At 37.2% G+C, this 24,410-nt stretch overlaps 1 protein-coding gene across 4 annotated transcripts in view; it reads left to right on the top strand.

The window, feature by feature from the left end:
* Gmppb (GDP-mannose pyrophosphorylase B) overlaps positions 1–24,410 on the top strand; it is a 243,518-nt gene that overhangs the window by 164,349 nt on the left and 54,759 nt on the right. For all 4 annotated transcript variants that reach the window (XM_090385375.1, XM_090385372.1, XM_090385373.1 and 1 more), the window contains one exon: positions 20,656–20,862. In XM_090385375.1, coding sequence (XP_090241501.1) covers positions 20,656–20,862 — 207 coding nt within the window. The remainder of the gene's footprint in view (positions 1–20,655; positions 20,863–24,410) is intronic.

Below are 24,410 nucleotides of genomic sequence, written 5' to 3'. Positions count from 1 at the left end.
TGACAGAGTGGCAATCAATGGACACTGTTCTTCATGGACAAATGTTATTAGTGGAGTTCCCCAGAGTTCTGTGCTGGGCCCATTGTTGTTTTGTGTATTCATCAATGATATTGATGAAGGTATATCAGGATTAATGTCCAAGTTTCCAGATTATACAAAGTTTGGCAGGGTTGTTAACAGCAGTAAAGACAGTGTGCTACTCCAACTGGATCTAGACAAGTTTGGAAAATGGGCTGAGAAGTGGCAACTGAAGTTTAACATTGACAAATGCAAAGTACTGCATATGGGTAGCAATAGCCCAAGAGAAATGTACCAACTGTGTGCTACTACACTCAGGGAAGTGGAAAGTGAAAAAGTCCTGGGGTAATTGTGCAGTCAAATATGAAGTTTGCTGAGGAGCACAGACAGGCTGCCATGGCAGGTCATGGAGTCTTGTCTATGATATATAGGAAATTTGCTAGCAGGGACAGGGAGGTGATTATCCCATTATACAAGGCAATGATCAGGCCATGAGGGAAACAAAGGGGTGCTTTTACCGAGAAAGGCTTAATTTGTTTTTTGTTAGTTTTTGGCACATCGGCTTCTGTGTCCATAATGTACCTCCCAAAGTTTTTTGCATTTTTACTCTGATCCAAGCCTGAGGCAGGATTTGAACCCACGATCTTTGCGTTGCCAGGCAGGCACTTTACCCACCTGGTAGCCTGGTCAGCGCTTAAGTTCTGCAAATCGCAGTGCCCGGAGAGTAGGCACCTACGAGGTGGTGATCTGATTGAGGTGTATAAAGCCTTGAATGTGTTGAGAAAGTTGAATGCTGATGGGATTCTTCCTCTTGCCCAGATTAAGGACCTGAGTGGGCATAGATTCAAATTGAAGAAAGACAGTTGTAGAATAGATGTGCAGAAATTTGCCTTTAGCCAGCGGGTGGTTGATTGGTGGAACAGACTTTCTTCTTTTGTTGTGGAAGTTGATAGCCAAAATAAATTTAAGGCTGAGCTGGACAGGCATTTCGAATGAATGGAGGGGTGAAGTGTGAGGTTTTTTTTTTTTTTTTTTTTTTTGGGCTGATGCTGCATAAGCTTGCTTTCTTGCATCATATGCCTCTACTAATGCTAATCCTTAAAATTGATGCTTATTTTAAAGATTTAACTTTGATATTTCTTAATTTTTCCCTAGAAACACTCAGCATGCTAAAAGTCCCATTACTTGCCTCAGTTTCTTCAAAAAAATTGACTGTGTCCATTGCTCCTTGAGCTTGTGAGATTGACGGCACTGCTTTTGATTCACTTTCAGTTGTCATTGTATCATCATCTTTACCATTGTCATTGGTGCCTCCGTAGCCAGGTGGGAAGGAGCAGCAGTGCGTAGCACACACTTCTTGATTAGACCAGGGTCGAGCCCGTCATCACCAAATACAGAAGATACGGAAAGGTCAGGGAATGACCACCGCATATCCTGGAGCAATATGGCCTTAGTTGCTAATGCTCCTAAAAACCAAATAACAAACAAACAAACGTTGTCATTATTGTCTTTGCTGAGCACAGCATCTAAAACCCACAATGTTATGTATCATCCATTCGGATAGTGGTAAGTTTTCTTCATTTCCATCTTCTTCAGCTACAAATGAAATTTCATTTGAATTTAATTTCGATTTCTTGAAGCAGTTTTGATATGGTTATCGAAGTAACGTTGTTCCACGCATCATTCAATAAATTTGTAACATCTAGTATTGATGTAGACTCGGTAAGTTTCTGTTCTCTTTGATTGATCAAATGTAGAACTAGAAATTCTTTCAAATTCTTGATTACACTTATGTCCATTGGTTGTAAAATGACATCACACTGGGAGGCAGAAACACTAGCTTAATGTTGCACACAGTTATCAACTAACAATAAATTTTTTTTTCTTTTTGAATGGCTCCTTATTCCAATCATTTATGTATTGCTGAAAAATATCCCAACTCCTCCAAGCTTTCTTGTTTGCAGTGAAATCCACAGGAAGTTTCCTTACGTTTTTGAAACACCAAGGTTTTAATGATTTTTCCAATAACAAACAGCTTGTTTTGTTTTATTTTTTTCAGTTCCTGTCATATTTGAACATACCAGCACCGTCAAGTGAGCCTTTGATTTTTTTCCCACCAACATATTTTCCCCTTTGAATTTAAATGTTTTGTCAGGTGCCAAATTACGTAAAAAAAATCCTGTTTCGTTGGCATTGTAGATGTCTTCTTCATTGAAATCTTTTCTGATTTCTGCCAAACATAGTCAATCCATTCATTTGCCATTATTGGATTTGCAGATCGAGATTCTCCACTAATTTTTGCATAAACGATATTATGTCAGTTTTTAAATCGATCCGGCCAACCAATTGTTACACACAAAATCATTGCATCCAAAATGTTTAGCAAATTTTTCTGCTTGAGCCTTCAAGATCGGACTGTCTATCGAAAATTCAGCACTTTTTTTTGTGTCGTGAACTATTGAAGCAATGCTTCATCAACATTTGTAACTTCGTATTTTCTAAATTTTTTTTCTCTTTTTTTTCGGTTATGTTCCTTTTTAGTGCCGATGTGTAAACATCTTTATTCTTCCAAATGTCAATGCACTTGACGAAGACAAAGAAAACTTTTTACACACTTCAGCATTTTTTGCACCACGTTCTAAATCACAAATAATTTTGACTTTTCGTGAATCGAGAGACACTTTCTTTTGTTAGTAGATATGTTTCCGAAGGAAGGGTTCGTTTCTAACTGATTTTACTTTAAAATGATAAAGTGATCTGCTTATAAAGTTCTTAGAAGTTCTGAAATGCATATAATGTTCTTTGAAGTCCTGTTTCCAAAATTCTTAAAGTCCCAAAATAAATTCAGTTTAGTGAATACAAGACAATCTGAAATAGGGTAATGCGACAAGAGGAATGCCAATGCACTATTGTTTAGCCCCCGTTCCTAGAAGAACAAGGTCATAAACTCTCCACTAATCTGGTGTAGGTGGTTGTAAAGCTAAGTCGCCCTTTTCATTTTTGTCTATTCCAAGAATTGGGTTTTTTTGACTACCTGAGCAATTAAGAATGTTTGCATAGTTAACAAAATTTGTTCTGTATATCCATGTAGTATACTCATTATAACAGTGAGCGATTGTATGGGAATACTCGTAAATTAATATCATTATGGCTTTTTGCTCATTACAGCCGTGATCTCATTATTTCCGTGTTTTTTACAGCCAAGTTTGACTGTAGTATTATTTCCTATTTTTGTCTCCTGTTTTTTAGATTAATTGCTTACTTAAATCCAAATAGGTGTTTATAAAGTTTAAATAGATTATTTTTTATCCATTTGAAATGTTTACTAGTCGTCCTTTCTATTTCAAGCAATTAATTTACAAGAAAAGTAGGCAAGTACATAAGTAAAAATACACAAATTTTAACAAAAAGGAGCACAAAATCATAACATGAAAACGTGAAGTGCTACGAAGTTTATACTGTCATCTTTGTTTTCAGCACGTGCGATTTAGTTAAAATTGGTTGATTTTGTTCATGTTATAAAAAAAAAAGTTTAAAATTGTTGGCTGGCATTATCATAGAGAGTTTTGCTAAAGTACAAGTTAGTGCAGTTGCATCATTTCTGTACATAGCCATCTACTTAAGTAGTTATAAATTGGCATCATTAAGTTTATCCATATTGTGAATACCTTCATAACGAGTTGCTATGATATTGCACTACCTCGAATAAGTAACACTTCAGCAGATACCATCGCCCATACGGCACCGTTTCGGAGCTTATTGGCTCCTCATCAGTGGGTGGGCAGGTACCCTGGTGTTGCAACGATGACAATCCAGTTCCAAAGTATAAATCTGCAATATAAGAGAGGCCTGATGGTGTGGAGTAATTTAGATTACAGAATAGTTTGGGGCTAAACCTTCAGGTTACGTAGGGAGTTAACTAACATACAAGTTAGTGCAATAGCATCATTTCTGTATGTAGCCAATTACTTAAGTAGTTATAAACTGACATTATTATATATCAATATCATGGCAATAAATTGGCATCATTATAATCAATATCATGGCAACTCGTGAAGCTATTCACAATATGAGATATACTTAATGATGCCAATTTATAACTACTGAAGTACAGAAATGATGCCAATTTATAACTACTGAAGTACAGAAATGATGCAATTGCACTAACTTTTACGTTAGTTAACTCCCTATGTAACCTAAGGCTTTAGCCCTAAACTATTCTGTAATCTAAATTACTCCACACCATCAGGCATCTCTCATATTGCGGGTTTATACAGGCATACCTCGGTTACCGTTACCTCTGATAACGAAGCTTCGATATAACGAAGTCGGCAATTTCAAGCCCCATTTAACATAAAAAAAAATATTCCAGTTTAATCACCTGAAATCTAAACAAACTCAAGAAATTACGGAAACCTTTGGGGCTTCTCGTGGTTGGTTCGAGAAATTTAAAAAACGGGCCAGAATTCATAGTGGAACATTAACAGGAGATGTTGTTGTTGTTGTTAATTGGTTTTTAGGAGCATTAGCAACTAAGGCCATATTGCTCCGGGATATGCGGTGGTCATTCCCTGACCTTTCCGCATCTGCCGTATTTGGTGGTGACGGGCTCGAACCCCGGTCTAATCAAGAAGCATATGATATGCACTGCTGCTCCTTCCCACCTGGCTACGGAGGCGCTTTAACAGGAGAAGCTGCAAATAAGTTTCCAGAAAAACTAAAGGAAATAATTGAACGTGAAAATTTTCCAAATTTGGTGTTCAATGTTGACGAAAGCGGTTTATTCTGGAAACGGCTACCAACAAAAATCTTCATTTCTACTGAAGAAAAATCAGCTGCTGGGTTCAAAGCAGCCAAAGACCGTTTAACGTTACTCTTTGGATCAAATGCCTCTGGCGATTATAAATTAAAATTGTTATTAGTTTACCATTCAGAAAATCCGAGGGCTTTAAAAGGTAACATAAAAATGAATTTACCTGTAATATGGAAAGCAAATAGAAAAGCGTGGGTTACCAAGGAGTTATTTACTGATTGGTTTGTTAACCACTTTTGTCCTGAAGTAAAACGGTATTGTCAAAAAAAAACAACTTTGAAGAAAAAGCTCTTTTGTTGTTAGACAATGCTCCGGGACATCCTACTGATCTTAACACGTTGGACACATGCATTCCTGTCAAAGTTGTGTTTCTTCCAGCAAAAACAACTTCCCTGATTCAACCATTGGATCGGGGAGTAATAGCATCATTTAAAGCTTATTATTTGCGTCGAACATTAAGCAGTTTAACTGAACTAGAGGATAAAGAGGAAATGACAGTTAAAACTTCTTGGAAAAACTACACCATTAAAAACGCAATTGAAAACATTGATAGTTCTTGGAAAGAAGTCACTAAGAAATGCTTAAATGAAGTTTGGCGCAAAATATGGCCAGAAGTTGTACTAGAAGAAGAAAATAACATCCAACCTCAAGAAATTAGAAATGAAGTTATCCAGATGGCTCAATCAATAGGTTTCGAAAATGTCGATGAAGAGGATGTTAGAAATTTATTGAATGCAGAAAATGATGGTTTTTCAGTGGAAGATTTAGAAAACCTTGTTAGCAACGAAGACAAAGATAATGAAGACGAAGTTAAAGAAGTTCCTGCCGAAAAAGTGTTAACAACCAAAGATTTAAAAAGGTGCTTAAATGACATTGAAAACGTTTTAAATTTTTTTAGTGAAAATGATCCTGATTTAGGAAGAAGTGTTATTGTTAAGCGATCAGTGTTAAATGCAATAACTCCTATAGGCAATTGTTAAATGAAAGAGAAAAAAAGCATAAGCAATCAACTTTAGACTCATATTTTAAAATGTGATTTCACTTTGTATGTAAGTTGACTGTTTATTTAATAAAACTTTTCTTTGTTCGAAAAAAAAGCTTTTCATTTTCTTTACGTAGGAACGTATCCCTATTTTGGCCATAGTATTTTTACCTCTGAAAACGAAGTTTCGCTTAACGAAGTAATTTCGTGGAACGCATCCTATTCGTTATTCGAGGTATGCCTGTACTTCGCAACTGGGTTGCCATCATTGCTACACAAGGGTACCTGCCCACCCACTGATGCAGGGCCAATAAGCTCTGAAACGGTACATTATGGGTGATGGTATCCACTGAGAATACTACTCGTTGTGAAGGTATTCACAATATGAGATATACTTAATGATGCCAATTTATAACTACAGGGTTATTAAAATTAAAGTATTCCTATGTAGAGGGCTCTGGAGCGAGTTTTAAGGCTCGTACTGAAGATAAATTTGGACAACAGGTACAAAAAAGAATGTGCTCGCCATTTATTGGGAAAAAATAAATTTGTTACAAAATTTGTCACTATATGGCACTGTGGCAATACAATATCACTTGAACAGTGCTACAATTTTCAATGTGTCCTCCATTTTGGTCAATAACAGTTTCCATTTGAAGAACAGCATTTTCTACAACAGAATGTAACATGTCAACTGGAATAGCCAGCATATGGCGTCTAATGCTGTCCTTCAGATCTGCCAGAGTTTGACATCCTTCCTGATACACCTGGTTCTTCAAAAAACCCCACAACTAGAAGTCGCATGGATGAGGTCCGGTGATCGGGGTGGCCAAGATGTCTGGAAACAACGGCTGATGACCCGTTTGTCTGTAAAGTGTTGCCTTAGCAATCTTTGGACACAACGGTGGATGTGGGGTGGCGCACCACCTTGCATGAATATGGTATCCTGAAGGCACCCATGTTGTTGCAGCTCTGGTATTGTGAAATTTGCCAACATTTCTTAATATCGCTGTCCAGTGACGGTACAAGTGCAGTCGGTGTTACCTGTTCAAAAAAATATGGCCCAATCACGAATGTGGCCATAAATGCACACCACACTGTCACTTTTGGAGAATGCAACGGGACCTCTAGGATAACTCGAGGGTTTCCTATTGCCAAATGCAACAGTTGTGTGTATTCACTTGTCCATTTAAGCAGAAGTAGGCTTCATTACTCCAAAGGATTTTCCATGGCCAAGTGATAACCACTGTCATTCGTGCCAGAAACTGAAGTGCATATGTGAAATGAATATCTGCTGTAGCATGTTCATCTTGTTATTATTATTATTATTATTATTATTATTAATAGCCATATGGTGCAAGGAAGCCTGAGGCTTATGCTGCACCAGGAAAAAAAAAAAAAAAAAAAATTCCCAAGTTACCCTGAGAGTGTGAGAGAGAGAGAGAGAGAGAGAGAGAGAGAGAGAGAGAGAGAGAGAGAGAGAGAGTCAAAAGTAGAAGGGAATCACCAAGAAAATGAAGAATGATGATATCCAGCTCAGGACCCTGGGTGTGCCAAGCCCATACTCACCAGATGTGAGCCCCCGGGGTTGTGTAAGGATAGTACCGCAATGTCTGATGCGTTACTAGCCTTACAATGGAATACGGCATGTCCACTTCACGAGAAACAGCTGGCACACTTGTGCTACCACATGGAGATTGACTTGATAAATCCATGACAGCCATAGCCACATCTTCAACACGAGAGGAGTCCACTCATTTTCGACCTCTACCTGGTTGAACACCAAGATATCCTGTTGCTTCAAATTTCGCAATCATTTTGCAGGCAGCAGAAACAGTCATAGGTACACGCCTTGTGCTCTTCTAACGTCAGAATTCTCTGATAGCCGCAGCTGAATTATTGCTGTTCTAATAGTACAGCTTCACTAATAGTGCTTTTTCCTGCAACATTGTTGGCGTTGCTGCTGTAGTACAGGCAAGCATCTACTGTATCATTTTGAAGAGACTGCTTTGCTTTTGTACAGTAGAGCTGAGTAGTGGTGCTGTGGCAATAACTTATGTTATTTGCATAATCGTAACTGAGGTAGTTACGTGCCGTACAGTGACAAATTTTGTAACTAATTTTTTTTTTTCCAATAAATGACAAGCGCATTCTTTATTGTACCTATTGTCCAAATTTCTCTTTAGTATGAGCCTTAGAACTCCCTCCAGATGCCTCTACATAGGGATTCTTTAATTTTAACAACCCTGTACTTAAATAGTTGGCTACGTATAGAAATGATGCAATTGCACCAACTTGTACGTTAGTTAACTCCCTACATAACCTGAGGCTTTAGCCCTAAACTATTCTGCATTGAGAGTTTCTTAAAAATAGAATTTTTCAAGTGCATTATTGCAATGCCATTTTGCAATCTATTGTCCAAAGAGGTGTACTACAGGGATCAGTGCTATACTCTTTGCTATTAGAATAAATTTATTGCAGGACATGGGAATTGTTGACATCTACCCTTATGCTGATGGCCTTGTGATATCCTGCCAGTCACAGAATATACTTTCCATTAAAAGACTGTAAAATATTGTCATGGACTTTACATAATGGTTATCAACTATTGGCTTCAAAAACTGCAGCCATTCACTTTTGCAAAAAATCGCCATCTACATCCAGAACCTGAATCATCGCTGGTAACTCAACTAATACCACTTACTAACAATATCTGATTCTTAGGCGTGATGTTTGATGCCAAAGTGGCATTCCAGAAACATACTACAAACATGAACTCTGTGTGTGAAAAAGATGAATATACTTAAGTCTTCTCATTTATGATGTGTGGCACTGATCACTATATCCTCCTCTTTCAATATTGAGCTTTGATCAGATCCTGATTAGATCATGGAGCCAGTGTAGCATTAATGCTGCATTGAAACTGGCCATGGGTGGGGGCCTCACCTGAAGAGAGGCCTCATTTTCAGTGTTAATATTTTCTAAAGTAGTGATAAAAATTTCTGTGGATGACAAAAAAATATGTATCAATGTATGGGTGAATATATGTATATATACACTGAGTGATCGCTGAATTTTGACCACCCCCTATGAAAACTGAATGCAACCCATTGACCACGTGAAGTACGAGAGTGCAGAGTTAGTCGACCTATGTAGCATAGATAAGGTGTCAGTGGTTCAGTAGTTGGTAAAATTCTGAGCATGATGGGTAAAAGGAAGGATTTATAGGACTTTGATAAAGGACAGATTCTGGGTGCTCGACGAGCTGGTGCCTTGATTTCCCAAACGGCTGAACTGGTGGGGGTGTTCGAGAGCCGTTGTAGTCAAAGTGTATCAGGACTGGTGTCAGAATAGTCAAACGACGACCTGACGGCAAAATTGCAAAGATAGTGAAAGGTTTATGTTAGCGGTGAGTGCTGGGTCCGACGACTCGTACAGGTGAACAGGCACAGCACTGTTGAAGAATCGCCTACCCAATACAACATGGGCCAACCCGGAACAATATCTGGCATGACCATGTGTCGCATGCTTCCACGTATGGGCTATACCAGCAGACAACCCCTACGGCATCCTCTCCTGACCAAGGTTCATTGGCTTAAAAGACTCACCTGGTGCAAAGAGCATGCAAATTGGATGTTAGAAGACTAGAAGAAGGTGTGCTGGTTGGATGAGTCATGTTATTTACTCCACACCGTGGATCATCATGTATGGATTTGGTGTCAACAACATGAGGCACCTTGATCCATCATGCATGGTATCAAAAGTGCAGGCCGATGGAGTTGTATGGTGTGGGGTATGTTTCACTGGCAGGAACTTGGATCCCTTGTGCATGTGGAACAACGTATCACTGGTCTCCGCTATTGTCAACTGCTTGCTGACTGTACACTCTGCTGTGTTACACTTTTTCCCGAATGGCGATGGTGTCTTCCATGATGACAATGCGGCAAGCCATCGGGCACTTGTGCAGTAATGGTTTGAGGAACACAGTTCTGACTTCCAGAATAGCGATTGGCCTCCGAACTCCCCCAATATCAATCCCATATAGCACTTGTGTAAAACTATGAAAAGGCATATCAGGTGTCTGGATACATCAATCACCTCCATACCTGCATTGCTGACCGCATTACCTCCCGAATGCTTCCGACATCTTGTTGAATCAATGCCACATCGGATAGCTGCTGAGAGCAAAAGGAGGACCTACAAAGTATTAGGTGGTAGTCATAATTCAGTGATCACTCAGTGTATATTAAAGGGGCCTCAAATTTAAATATGGCTGGGCCTATTTCATCCTTAATAATAATTTCATCCTTAATTTTCTTAATAAAGAAAAGTTGAGACATGCTCTCTTAGCATGTCTCAACCCGGTACAATATAGTGTGCTCAGGAATGTTCTTGGAGTATTCAGGACATCACCCAGCCCAAAGCCAGTGAATCTCCGCTTCACCTTCAGAAAAAGATGCTGCTCCTTATCTGTGTGGTTAAAATATATAGCTTTCCTTCTCATCCTAATGGTCATATCGCTATAATCCTCAACAGGTAAACCTGTTTATAAATAAACCTTGTGAAAGCAAGTCTACAGGAATCAGCCTACAACAGTTAATTCAGTGGTAGAATATGCATCTGACAGTACTGATCAATTTGCTGAAAGTATACAACTTCTATGGGAAAATGTGATGAGTATTTCCCTCATTTGGAGATGCAGTCCCTAGACAATCAAACTTTTCAAAAATTACATGCAGCCGATGCCTTAACCAATGCACAAACTCTACAAATTTATATTGATGGCTCCAAAAAGTGATACAGCTGTGGGAGCTGTGTTGTCTTACCAACATCAATAGTCTCTGTGTGATTACCACAGGAATGCAGTGTGTTCATTTCCGAACTCTATGCCATTAAGCTGGCCTTGACCTTACCAGTGATTTCAGTCCAAAGATTATAATCTCTTTGAGTGCAGTGACATCCCTCCAAGACAATTTTCACTCTACAAATAAGATTTAAAATATTACGACCGAATAACAATAAACAGACTATCCTTATGTTGGGGCCCTGAGCATACTAGAATACCAGGAAATGAGCATGCAGATAAAGCAGAAAGAAACCCCTCTGACAACAACTGCATCCTGATTCCTTATACAGATTATAAATCAATCATACACCAAGTATGCAATGAAAAGTGGACAGAAATTTTGCATAACCAATTATATAACAAGAAACACAAAACAATCCACAGCTCTGGAAATCCAGCTTTATATCGACAGGCACGAAAGGGTTGTGCTGGCCAGAGCAAGTATTGGTCATACCTCACACATCTCTTTTTATTACTAAGAGACGAATTCCCACTTTTCTTATACTGCGATTCACCGCTAACTGTAAAACACAATCTTATTGAATGCACTGATTATCAGTTTACCCTACCCACATCATTCCAATCCATTTTTCTAACTCACAGGAGTTAGAAATTTATGTGAGTTTTTCTACTTGGCTCATATGCTGCTCTTCTAAACCCATTTTAATAATCTATAAAGTCTTATTCCACAGGAACAAGTACAATTTGGCCATAGTAGCCCTTGCAGCAAAAAAAAAATCACACCAAAAACAACAAAATTAAGTAATGTCTAAGAGATACCAAATAAATATGTAAAATTTCAAAGAAATTTTTACATTGTAATCTTCCTCTGAGTTGCTCAGGTACATTGTTTAGAAATATGTTTCCCGAAAGCGAAATGGCAGAAAAATGCAAGTCTGGAAGAGCAAATTTCAATAACAAAACCTGTTGTTTTTGATAATGACAAATGTTGTTAGTGAAATTGCCTGGATAGGGAAGGAAGAAGTAGTGATGGATCTGAAAAATAGGCCAGTTTTGATTAGTACAGGTGGCAATTATCAAAGTGATTCCAAACTATATCCCATTGTGGTAACTTTTGTAATTATTTCTTTAATTAAAGAAAATCATCAATTCAAAAGCAGCTAGCTCAATGCTCATATTGGATGGTAGCTCTTCAGGGCACAATATTAGTCATCTTCTGAGCAACCTGAAAACATGTGCGATTCACTGTCTGGCATTTAATGTTGATCAGGAATGGTCCATGGTAGTGGTTATAAGTGAAGTAGACACCCTTTATGGTCAAAATGATGTGAATTTTCTTTTACGACATGGTGATTAGAGCTTAATGACTCCCAGGAATACTACATTAGTTCTATTGAAAATGTGCCTGTTATAGTAGGGGTAAAAACTGGAGCAGCAAGGGTATTAAAAAGGAGATTGAGTACTTGGTGGTAATAGACTGTCCTTATCATCTTATTAATTTTTGCTGAAAAGAGAGTATATGCTTTCATGAAAGTGGAAGAATATTTGGTGGATGTTTAGTACTATTTAGAAGAAGTGCTAAAAGGAAGATAGACTTAAACAATTTCAACTGATGTATGCCACTGAAGTTAAATATTTTGAAGCATGTCTGTATATGTTGTCTGTCTTTGGTTAAATATGCAAATAGACTGGTAGAACAGTGGCAACCTTTTATCACACTTGTTTAAAGAAGAGATCAGAAGTGGTGAGAAAAGGCTTATGACCTCTTTTCAGAGTTACTAAATCAGAAAGTATAACAACCAATCACTAGTGAGTGCTACTGACTCATATGCAAATCCAGTTCACAATCCAAAAGAAGCTTTGAAAGAACTAAAATCAGTGAACTACACAAGAAAAAGAACCTCTGAAATGCAAACATCCAAAGCAATCCTAAACAGACCAAACAAGGTGCCTCCGTAGCCAGGTGGGCAGGAGCAGCAGTGAGTAGCACACGCTTCTTGATCAGACCGGGGTTTGAGCCCGTGACCACCACATATCCCCGGAGCAATATGGCCTTAGTTGCTAATGCTCCTAAAAACCAAATAACAACAACAACAACAACAGACCAAACAAGCTAATTTGAGGCATGTTTTTATCATCTGCACAGAAAATCTGCTCATGTTGCTCTCTTTTGGCTTATTTGCCTCATTTGGATATAGCAGTGAGACCAAATGATAAATCTGGCCGTGTATTCTAAAACAGTATGGACCATTTCCAGGCGGTGATTTAATCTCTGTGCCTGTTGATGCGAATGCCATTGCTGAGTTGTACTCTCATATATGTTCTCTCTAGTTATTTGCTTCACGTGTATCCCTTGTAAGCAGCTCTCATAATAGAGTAGGTGTCTCAGACAGCGGGTCAAGTGAAACCTTTTCATCATGACAGCATTTAGTGTATTTATTCAATATGTTTAACTCATGTCCCCAATATCTTACATTGCAAAACTCACAGTTGTAACACATTTCCTATGTCATGCTCTTCCACATTAATTACAGCTTGATTATTCGCATCTGGTACTTTTATTTGATTAGTCATATGACGTTTTTCCTGTCTTCTCATTTCCAATCTTGCTTCTCTTTCTTCAATGTTTTCTGTCTGTCTTTCTTTGTAGCCATAGAGTCTCGTTTCGATTTCTTAGTCTATTAGCATTTATTCTACAGTTTCTCAAAGTTCTTACACACTGTGCAGCCATTTTTATACTTCTTAAAACGTAAATTGATTATGTTAATAAGTTCAGCTTTTTTCTGAGTAAAGACAGATAAAATAAACAGTCAAAATAGCAGTTACCTTTCAGGCACATCTTGCCTTTCTTCAGTCGAAAAACGTTAGTACAGAAATTAATAAAGAATGCCCGGTATGGTGGTCATGCGAGGTGAACCTCGTGAATGGGTGCTGGCAACAATTAGTAGTTGTTGCCAGCTGCTAATTGTTGGGCAGCATACCTAAGCGTTTTATGTATATAGATTTTGTTTTACATCTGCTGCCTTTCTGGCAGCAAATCTAAAACAAATATTTTCCATAGGCATTTCTACGTCTACCCAAATATCCTGCATAATAAATTTTTGTCCTCTTTTGTGAAGCTTGCAAGCTTCTGTGTGTAGCAAATCAACAATGCATTTACTCTATTCTTCTAAAATATCCTCTTCCATTTCAACTTCACTTCACCCTTATCGTTTTTAATTATATTAGATATTCTATTTGTTTATGAATCTCTGTTGATGAATTTCTCTCTCCTCTTCTTCCAGGGTGCCTCCGTAGCCAGGTGGAAAGGAGCAATAGTGTGTAGCACACGCTTCTTGATTAGACCGGGGTTCGAGCCCATCACCACCAAATACTGAGGATACGGAAAGGTCAAGGGAATGACCACCGCATATTCCCTTAGCAATATGGCCTTAGTTGCTAATGCTCCTAAAAACCAAATAACAAACTAACAAACAATAACCTCTTCTTCTATCTTCCCACCTAGTAGCATATGCCAATGATATTTCCATCCTGATCACAGATAAAGACCCTAATCAGCTTCAACTAAAAATCTCTGCCTTGCTCTTTTTAATGCATAGTTGGCTTCAAAAGAATCAGCTTATACTGAATCCAGAAAAATCAAAATATATGGTGTTTAGAACAAAAATCAAACGACTAAATATTGATTTCGACATAACATACAAATAAAAACAACTCGAAAGGAGTCTCACTTCCTTGTATCTCGAACTAACCAATGGCATTCCAGAGAAACCAAGTTTCTCGGAATCTGGCTAGATGAAAAGTTCAGTTGGTTAAAACAAATGATAACCCTACAAAAGAAAACTTTGTCACTAGTGAGAATACTCGCTAGGGCCTCTGCCTGGATGTCTCCTTCCCTTCCCTTCTCAGACTAGTATTCCTTTCTTGAATTCAGTCGCAAATTACCTATGGAATTATCTCGTGGGGTAAGCCAAGCCATGAAAACCTTACGAGAATCAACTCCATTCGCAATCGATGCGTTTGTTCAATTTTGGGTCTTCTCTGGAATGCATTGGTTAGTTTGAGATACAAGGAAGTGAGACTCCTAAGCATCTACCAGCTGCTACAGAAAGCCAAGGCGGTCTTTGTTTACAATGCTTTGAAGACACCAGAGTTTCCCCCTCTCTCTCCAATTCAAAATCTTCTGTATTCACCATCATACACCTTCAACAGATGTTTAAGATATCTCAGTATTAGTATTACTAATGGAATGGCCTCTGTAGCCAAGTGGTCAGGAGCGGGAGTGCAGTAGCACACGCTCTTTGAGTAGACCGGGGTTCAAGCCCCTGACTGCTGAATACGGTCGATCTGCCAACCTGCACTGGACCAGCGTGGCAGATTATGGTCCATTTTCCCTCAGCATGAATTGTTGAGGAGGCTTCCATCCTGCAGTGGGTTGATACTGACTGCACTTTACCTTTTTATATGATGCAAGGAAGCCTGTGGCTTATACTGTACCAGCCAAAAAAAATAAAAATAAAAAAAATAAAATTAAATAAAAAAATTGATAAATAATATTAAGAGAAAAGGAAATAGATAACCTGTGCATTTCTCTTCTCCCATAGATAACTATCCAGCTGACCTTTGAATTTCCTGAAACTATCAGAATCTACCACCCACGTAGGTAACTTTTTTCCAGTAATTTATAACTCGATGGCTAAAATAAATCTCTATAATGATACAGTAAATTATGCTTTTCTTGTTTCTGTTAATGATCTCTACATATGAACTTGTAGCTAACTTTATGTTGACATGATATCTACAAATAAAAAAAGTGCAGGACTTGCACAAAATTCTAATCATTTTACCATTATTGTTAAGTTTTAAATTCCTGGGTGCAATTATCCAGGCTGATGGATCATCTGCACAGGAAATTGAGAGAAGACTGGGTGAGGGTAGAAAGATCGTAGGAATGCTTAATTCTGTGCTATGGAATAAAAATATTATTAACAAAACTGAACATCAAATATATAATGCAATATTACAAAGTGTGTTATTATATAGATGTGAGATTTGGACCTTAACTGAAAGAAAAAAATAAACTACTGGACGTTGAGATGGATTTTTGGTGAAGATCAGCAAGAAAGTCTAGGACTGAAAAGTTGGAAATGGCATGATAAGGAATATAATGAATGTAAAACCATCATTAATAAAATGGAGGAGAAAAGATTGGAGTGGAATCTTCCAAACTGAGGCCACACTCAGTCAAACCGAGTGCACTGAGATGGCTTAATGAAGTGCTTTACGCACAATATTATGGGCATATTGCACATCACTGGTCCAAAGCCTATATGCAGAAGCTCATGAACCACCACTACAACTTCAAGGGCAGAACTTGCTGCTATACTATGTTGCAAAAATAAAATCAATACCTGACCACCTGATGTGGACAAACTTACATGAACTAAGTTTGGAAAACATATATAGAGTACATCCAAACATTAACAAACCATTAAGCATATATTTAAAAGCCCTAATCCTGTAACTTAATTTAAATCTCAATCAGATAGCAATTTCTCCAAAGTTTCATATCCAAAAACAATGTGCGATTTTCATATGTATAATTGGAACAAGGATTCTTTACCTAAACAAAATTAACAGCAACTACATGCAGCCTACAAAGCCCAACATTGCAATCACACTGATATACATAGATGGTTCCAAAACAAAAATAAAGGTAGGAATAGCAGCCAAGTTTCTGAATCACACCATCTCCCAACTGTGCAGCATTTATACCGCAGAACTGGTGGCTATACAACTAGCCATGAACCATATATGGCTAACCAACATCCTCAGCAGTATAATTTTCACAGATTCATTCAATGCCCTGCTAGCCTTAAAGAATAACACCAGAAATACCCATCCAACTGTATTGCAAATCCAAAACATGCTAACAAAACTAGTAAAACAAAATTAAAACATAACTTTCTGCTGGGTTCCCGGATATGTAGGAATAGATGGTAATGAGCAGACAGACAGACCAAGCAGCAAAACAAGTAAAAAGCCCAATCAGCAAAACCATAAGTACCATACCTGGACTATAAAATTACAATCCGAAAAGCGGCTAAAGACAGTAGCAACAAAAATGGCAAGAGCAGGCTAGAAACAAATTATTACAGATAAAACCATTATTACAACAATGGAAAACCAGTACAAGACCTAACAGAAAAGAAGTTTTACTGAGCAGACTAAGAATAGGACACACCAATGTTACCCCTTCCTACCTGCTCCAATCTGAATCTCCACCTCAATGCTCTGTCAAACAGTGCCAACAGTCCAACATATATAATTTTCCTAACTTTACATGAGAATGTTAGACTACATTTAAATCCTTAAAAGCAATGGACACTATTTCATTATGAACAATATTACCAGATAGATCTAATATATCTGAAGTTTAATATAAAATCATAAAAAAGACATCAGAAAGTAAACCATAAATCATAAGTTTTGGTGCACTGTAGCCATGGAAGCTGATGTGGCAATAAAAAACCCAAAACCACCAACTAAGCTTTCAGGAGTGAACAGGTCAATCAACATTTTTCATGTCTGAACTCTGGAGAGCATACATATGCACTGTATATTCCAGTATATAAGTTGATTTCTGAAGCATTAAAAATTTATCTGAAATTTTAGGGCTGACTTTATATGCTGAGTATTAAATCCTGAGCTTCAATTAAAGGCATGTGCTTAGGGTTAGAAGACATAAGTTAATACTGATATGTGTACAATTTATTACATGTTCATCTTCTTCATCAGATGGAATTCTGAGCTTATGGAATTCATTAAAGTTGTGTTTTTTGGTTTATTTTGAGTTCTCAAAAAGTAAACATTCAAGATTGTCAATTTATAATAGCAAATACACTTTCATATTGAGGCATTGTTTACACAGAAACCTACTTGTAGTACAGTACTACACAGACAACACGGAGTGGCTGTTATACAATGAAAGTATCTCACATACACATATAGCATCATTGAGAGCATTGTCACTTACTCATCTATGCCAGTAGGTTTTGGTTTCGTGATCTGCTTAACGGAGTACATTTAACTACTTCCTTTTATAGCTTAATAAAGTGCAGCCTAATAAAATGTCATTATTTAACTTTCAATAGGAAGAACAGAAATAATTGAATTAAAAAGTATAAAACAGTTCTTAATACAGATTTAACTGTACATAATGTAATACACTGCATGAGATGCAAGAGAGAGAGGCGCCTCCGTAGCCAGGTGGGAAGGAGCAGCAGTGCGTAGCACACGCTTCTTGATTAGACCGGGGTTCGAGCCTGTCACCACCAAATACGGAAGATGCGGAAAGGTCAGGGAATGACCACCGCATATCCCGGAGCAATATGGCCTCAGTTGCTAATGCTCCTAAAAAAAAAAAAAAAAGCAAGAGAGAGGTGGAGAGAGTTAACTTATACAGCAGTTAGATGATTTAGCAAGTTTTGAAGAAAAAAAAAAAAAAACAGAAGTTGACATACACTGGAATATATGGTAGATCTATGTTTTTGTAGGTTTTCAAGTACATTTCAAATGTGTCCATTTATCTACAGTTTGTCTCTAAATTGAAATTATTCCAATACATGCTGCCACATCTTATCTGTTTTCAGCTAATAGTAGGCATGATGTTTAACAGTCAGCATCAAAAAATTAGCTTTGTCTCGTTTTGGCTTATTAAAGCCAACATTCTCTAGAATTGAAACTCGGAAGCTGATTAAATTGAATTTTGGGTGTAGGTAGTACCCCCTGCCAGTGTAGGTAGTACATCTGACAGCCTAAAAACCAGTGTATATTTTATGTAAATAAATACAGGTTGGACCTCTATAATGAAATTGATCTTTTCAGCAATAAAATATACTGTAATTCACCATTTAGAAATATAGTAAAAGATGGGAAATAAATCAGAAATAAGTGGGAATGAATAAATTTTCTAACATTTAAAAACAATTTATTAATACATACATTTTAAGAAATGACTACTTAAATGATGAGCACAATATATTAGTACATGTTTAAGAATTATTTCATAAATTTTTGGTTATTTTTTGTTGTACTGGATTTTACTGTACATCTTTCATAAAAAAAAACATTTGAATTTGTTTAAACACTCAAATATATTTTCTTCACGCTGAAGACTGACGAAGTTTCAAGTGATGCCAACATTTCATGTTTGGAAGGTCTAATATTGTCCTCATTTTCATCCAACTGATTGTCAATATTGTCACTAGTTCTTTGAATATTCTCCAAAATGTTGGAGTCACTAGGATATTCAGCTACTATGACATCATTTTTAACTCCCAAAAATTCGTCAAGAACAGTTTCTCCACTGATCAAACCTCTCGCTTGGAGTTCTTCTCTCTCATCACTGTTAATTGGAGTTTCAGAAAAACCTGCTTTTGCGAAACAATTCTTAATCATTGTTTCCATCACATCTTGACTCCACACTTTCACTAACTCTGATATGCACATCCGCAAATCTATATCAGAATCTATAGATTGGTTTCTGTTCTCAGTATAACTTTTTTCAGTATGCGCCTTCAGTAGTGCATTTTCAAATTCTTGATAATGCCTTTGGTACATTGGCTGCAGTTTAGACAAAGTATTCGTCGGGAAGAAAACAAGCTTTACTTGTAATTTTTGAAATTACCGAGTGAAGGTGGGCAGGGCAGTTGTCGACAATCAACCCAATTTTTCTGTTTACTTTTGTCATCTCTCTATCAAAATTTAAAATCCACTGTTAAGAAATTTCACTTGTCATCCAAGATTTTTTGTTGCAGTTGTAGTCCAATTCTAATTTACTCCTTTGAAATAACTGGATTGTTTACTTTTGCCTATTACCAAAAGCTTCAGTTTTTCATTACCAGCCATATTTGCCTTTGCCTACCTAATATCCTTTATGACTTGATTACAGACCAGCTTATATCTACCATAGACTGTTGTGTCACCTGATAATTTATATGTATCCCATTCATTTTTCTTCTCTGCCACGTGTCTCATTAGTTCATCTGACATCCATTTAGGCCTCAACCTTGAACAATATTTCATTAATTGGTATGAAAAGCCTAGTAGCTTCCAAGATTAATTCTTTAGTCGGCCCCACTGTATAGAATTTAAAAACTGTCTTGGACCACTGTAGTGACCTTCACGAAAGCAAAAACCCTTCCCTTTACTCCCGATGGTAGTTACATCTTTAAGTAAATCCCACATCAGCACACTGTGATCTCTGCCACCTAGTGGTTCCTTTATCTGCAAATTCTTAATGCATGAAGAATCACTAGTAATAATCAAATCAAGAGTATTACTCCCTCTAGTTGCCTTTTGAATATGCTGCTGTAGAAAACAATCATCCAATAAATCCACAAAAGCCTTGCTAGTGTGTGAGTGACCAACCCACAATTCCAGTCAATATCTGGGAAATTAAAATCCCCCATTATAAGACAATATGATTTACTGGTCGACTATTTCTCTGTACAGTTGCTCATTATACTCATCCAGGTCATTAGACCTATAACACACTCCTATTCTCAATTTTGCTTTGGCTGTGTTTATGTCACACCAAACTGACTGAACACTGCGCTATTTACCCATATCAAAATATCAACTGGCTGCACTTCCTTAGATTTTGTGTTTCTTAACTAATAGCATAACCCCCTCCTCTCTTCCTACCCTATCTATCCTTTCTTTTCATATTGTACTCCTCAAATTCCAATTAGGGGAGGAAGTGAGTATAGTATTATGATAGCATAATAACAGAGTATGGAAGTAGTTATGTTGGTTGGGATTTGAATAGAACTGGGAATTGTACACCATTAGGATAGATGTTACTTTCTTGAGTAACATCTATCCTAATGGTATTCTTATGGTATTATGACTACTGGTAACAGTATATAGAAAAATATTTCTTAATTTATTTATGAAAATATTAAAAATTGTGAAACAATTATGAGAAACTGTTGAATATTTTATTTTTGAAATTGTTGCATATTTTGACAGCTGCAACCAACTTCAATAGAAAAAGAAGTTTTTCCTCAAATGGCTGCATCTGGTCAGTTGTTTGCAATGGAGCTTCAGGGATTCTGGATGGATGTGGGTCAGCCAAAAGATTTTCTCACTGGCATGTGTATGTATCTAAATTATTTGAAGCAACAGGATCCTTTGACCCTTCACCAAGGATCTGAAATAGTTGGAAATGTATTAGTGGTGAGTGATAGATGTATGCATTTACTGAAATAAATAAACTAAATTAAAATTTATTGATATTCAGTTAATAAATTTTGATTTAATTAATTTAATTAATTAAATTTTGATTTAATTAATTAATAACTTCATAATGTAATGAAATTGCAGGATGTTTGCCCTTGCAGTATTAGTGGGTTGTTATGTTAGAAGCATTCACTAAAAAAGGATGAAGTCCATAATACGTTTTGCAGAGGGTAATAATAATAAAATATATATATATATATATATATATATATAGTCATATATAATTCAGATTGAGGAAAGATGATGTAGGATAGATGTGCGGAAATTTGCCTTTAGCCAGCGGATAGTTGGTTGGTGGAACAGACTTCCATCCCTTGTTGTGGAAGTTGATAGCCTAAATAAATTTAAGGCTTACCCTGACAGGTATTTCAAATGAATGGAGGGGTGAAATGGAAGTGTTTTTTTTTTTTTTTTTTTGGGCTGATGCTGCATAAGCTTGCTTTCTTGCATCATATGCCTCTACTAATGCTAACTACCACTTTTGAAGTGAAAGGAATTGAACAGTGGATGATTATGACAACTGAAATGAGCAGTGATTGAATCAACCAATAATTTGAATTCTCTTAGAAAAAGTTTGTAGAATTAAGTAGAAATAGACATCATTGAGATTGGAACTGGGTATTCATTACATATTCAATAGTAAGAAAAGGTGGGGAGGACATGCTGTAAGAAGTAACATGGCAAGAATATACTCAGCTCCTTGATATACTGTGGCTTACAATTTTCTCCTTATACACCAACAGCTGATGGGATCAACTGATGTTACCAACAGCAAATTCTAAATTTGAAGCATTCAAGGAAGTAATCGTGGAAGCTACAAGGCTTTTCATACCTATTAAGAAATATTGTTGAAGGTTTAAGCCTAAATGGATGTTAGATGAACTAATGAGTCTATAGTCTGAGAATGGAATAGGGATAAAAAAAAATTAAATCTAGAATGGTTGGATTTTTGCAGCTCTATTGGACCATTCATTCTTTTTTTGTTTTGATTTAAAACAGGGTTGAACTTGTATAGGAAGAATTACACAATGCTGTGATTGAGCTGAGGAATCAGTGTAAATAACATATTTTAAGGAACTGTTAAGACAGATTTTCTAAAGCCAGTTTAACCACATGTAGTTCTTCTCCAAAGCTACAGTATTCATATGAGAAAGATAATAGAGATGAAATGATAACTGTACTGCTCAGAGAGAAACATTGCTGCTGCTTCAACATTTGATTTCTCAGCAATATACAGTGATAACCCTGATTTGAAGCCGTTGGTATATATTGCTGAAGGCACATTTTGGCCACAGTTGCCCTTGTGCCCAAAAACCTCTACACCAACAACAACAACAACAACATATATTGCTGAGAAATCAACTTGTCTGAAATTAATTGCATGGAGTTGTTTCACATTAGATGCATGTAGCAGGTTTGTTTCCCCATTGGCAAAGATAAGTGTCACAGGTCAATTGAGGAGCAGGAGCACATGGTGAATTACTCTAAGCTGCTACTGTTCTATGTTCCGGATGGAAACATTCTAACCTTCTGCCAGTTTGTTTTACTATACTAGGTTTATTTCTGTAGACCTTTTCTAACTGGAGGTTGAAAAGGTAGGCTGATGGGGGTGTGAAACAACACAACTTTGTATTTTGACTGTATACTTAAGTAACAATGTTTTCTATGGAGAAGTGGGGCTCATGAGTACTGAGCCCTACCTGTTTTAACCCCAGGTAGAAAATTTCTACAGAAATAAACCTAGTACAGTAAAATCTTCTCCTTTTTGAACTGGCACAGGATTGGAATTTTTCCATTCATCACATACAACAGGTAGCAGCTTACAGTTATCTGCCATGGGCTTTTCCTCACCTGACCTGTGATGCATCTTTGCCACTGGGAAAAGAACTTGATACTTGCACCTAATGTGAAACAGCTTTGTGCAGTTCAAGATCTGTTGATTTATCAGCAATATAGATTGAAATCATACATTTAGATTTCAGAAAACCTTTTGATGACAATTAAAAGACTGCTCTACAAATTGAAGCAAGCAGTGTAGGACATTATTATTACTATTAGCTATATTCTGCAAGGAAGCCTGAGGCTTATGCTGCACCGCCAAAAAGGGGGGAAAAAAAGAAAAAAAAAATTCTGAATTACCGAGAGAGAGAGAGAGAGTCAGAAGTAGAAGGGAATCACCAAGAAAGAGAAGAATGATGATATCCAGCTGAGGACCCTGGGTGTGCCAAGCCCATACTCACCAGATGTGAGCCCCTGGGGTTAGGAGCAGCCTACTGCTTTGGATAAACAGATAGTTGAATGGGAGAAACAGAGAGTAGTTATTAAGGAGCCCTGCTCCTCTAATGTTATTAGTGGAATCCTCAAAGTTCAGTGCTTGTTCCATTGTTGTTTTCAATATTTATTAATGATATTGATGAAGGCATGTCATGCTTAATGTCAAATTTTGCAAACAATACCATGGTTAGAAGAGTGGTTGATGATGTAATTTGGGTATGCTATTGCAAAATTAGGCAAATGGACTTAGATCATAATTGAAGGTTTACATTGACAAGTGCAAGATACTGCATATGGGTAGCAGTAATTTCAGAGTAACATACCTACCAACTATGTTTTTTTTTTTTTTTTTAAGTAGCAACTAAGACCATATTGCTCCGGGGATATGTGGTGGTCATCCCTGACCTTTCCGCATCCTCCGTGTTTGGTGGTCACGGGCTTGAACCCCTGTCTAATCAAGAAGCGTGTGCTACGCACTGCTGCTTCTGCCCACCTGGCTACGGAGGCACCTGCCAACTATGTGGTGACACACTCAGATGTCTGTACTGCTCAGAGAACATCATATCTGACAGCATAATTACCACCAGGTCTTTTTCATTTTCCAGTACTCTGAGTGGAAAATGAAAAAGACACAGGTGGCATGTTAATCTGGGATTACTGTTACCCATATGCAGTATCTTTCATTTGTCACTATTAAACTTCAACTGCCATTTCTCAGCCTGATTGCCTAATTTTTCTTGATCTTGTAGCAGCAGTGTACTTTCATTTCTGCCATTAATCACTCAGCTAATATGTATCATCTGCAAACTTAGACATTAAGCCTGATATACCTTTATCAATATCATTAATAAATATTGAAAATAACATTAGTCCATGAAGAGCAGTGCCCATTGATAACCACGCTCTGTCTTCTCCCACTCAACCATCCCTTTATCCATAGCAGTAACTTGCTCTTAATGCCACATTGCTCCACTTTGTACAGCAGTGTTTTATGTGCAAACAGTATCAAAAGCCTTCCTGAAATCCAAGTATATGATATCAGAATTATTTTTTGCACCAGTTCCTTTGTTAATGTATCATTGTACCCAGTCAGATTGGTAAGACAAGACTGCCCCTTAACAAATCCATGTTGTGATTGCAGTGTAATTGCATTCCTGTCTAGATAGTCCTACATTACTTCTTTCCCTGGAAGAGATGTTCAACTAACTGAT

The sequence above is a fragment of the Mastigoproctus giganteus genome, chromosome 11 (genome assembly GCF_048544385.1).
Source record: "Mastigoproctus giganteus isolate SK-2022 chromosome 11, ASM4854438v1, whole genome shotgun sequence".
Lineage (NCBI taxonomy): Eukaryota > Metazoa > Arthropoda > Arachnida > Uropygi > Thelyphonidae > Mastigoproctus > Mastigoproctus giganteus.
The sequence above is the reverse complement of the archived record's forward strand: the minus strand, read 5'-3'. Positions and strand labels throughout refer to the sequence as shown.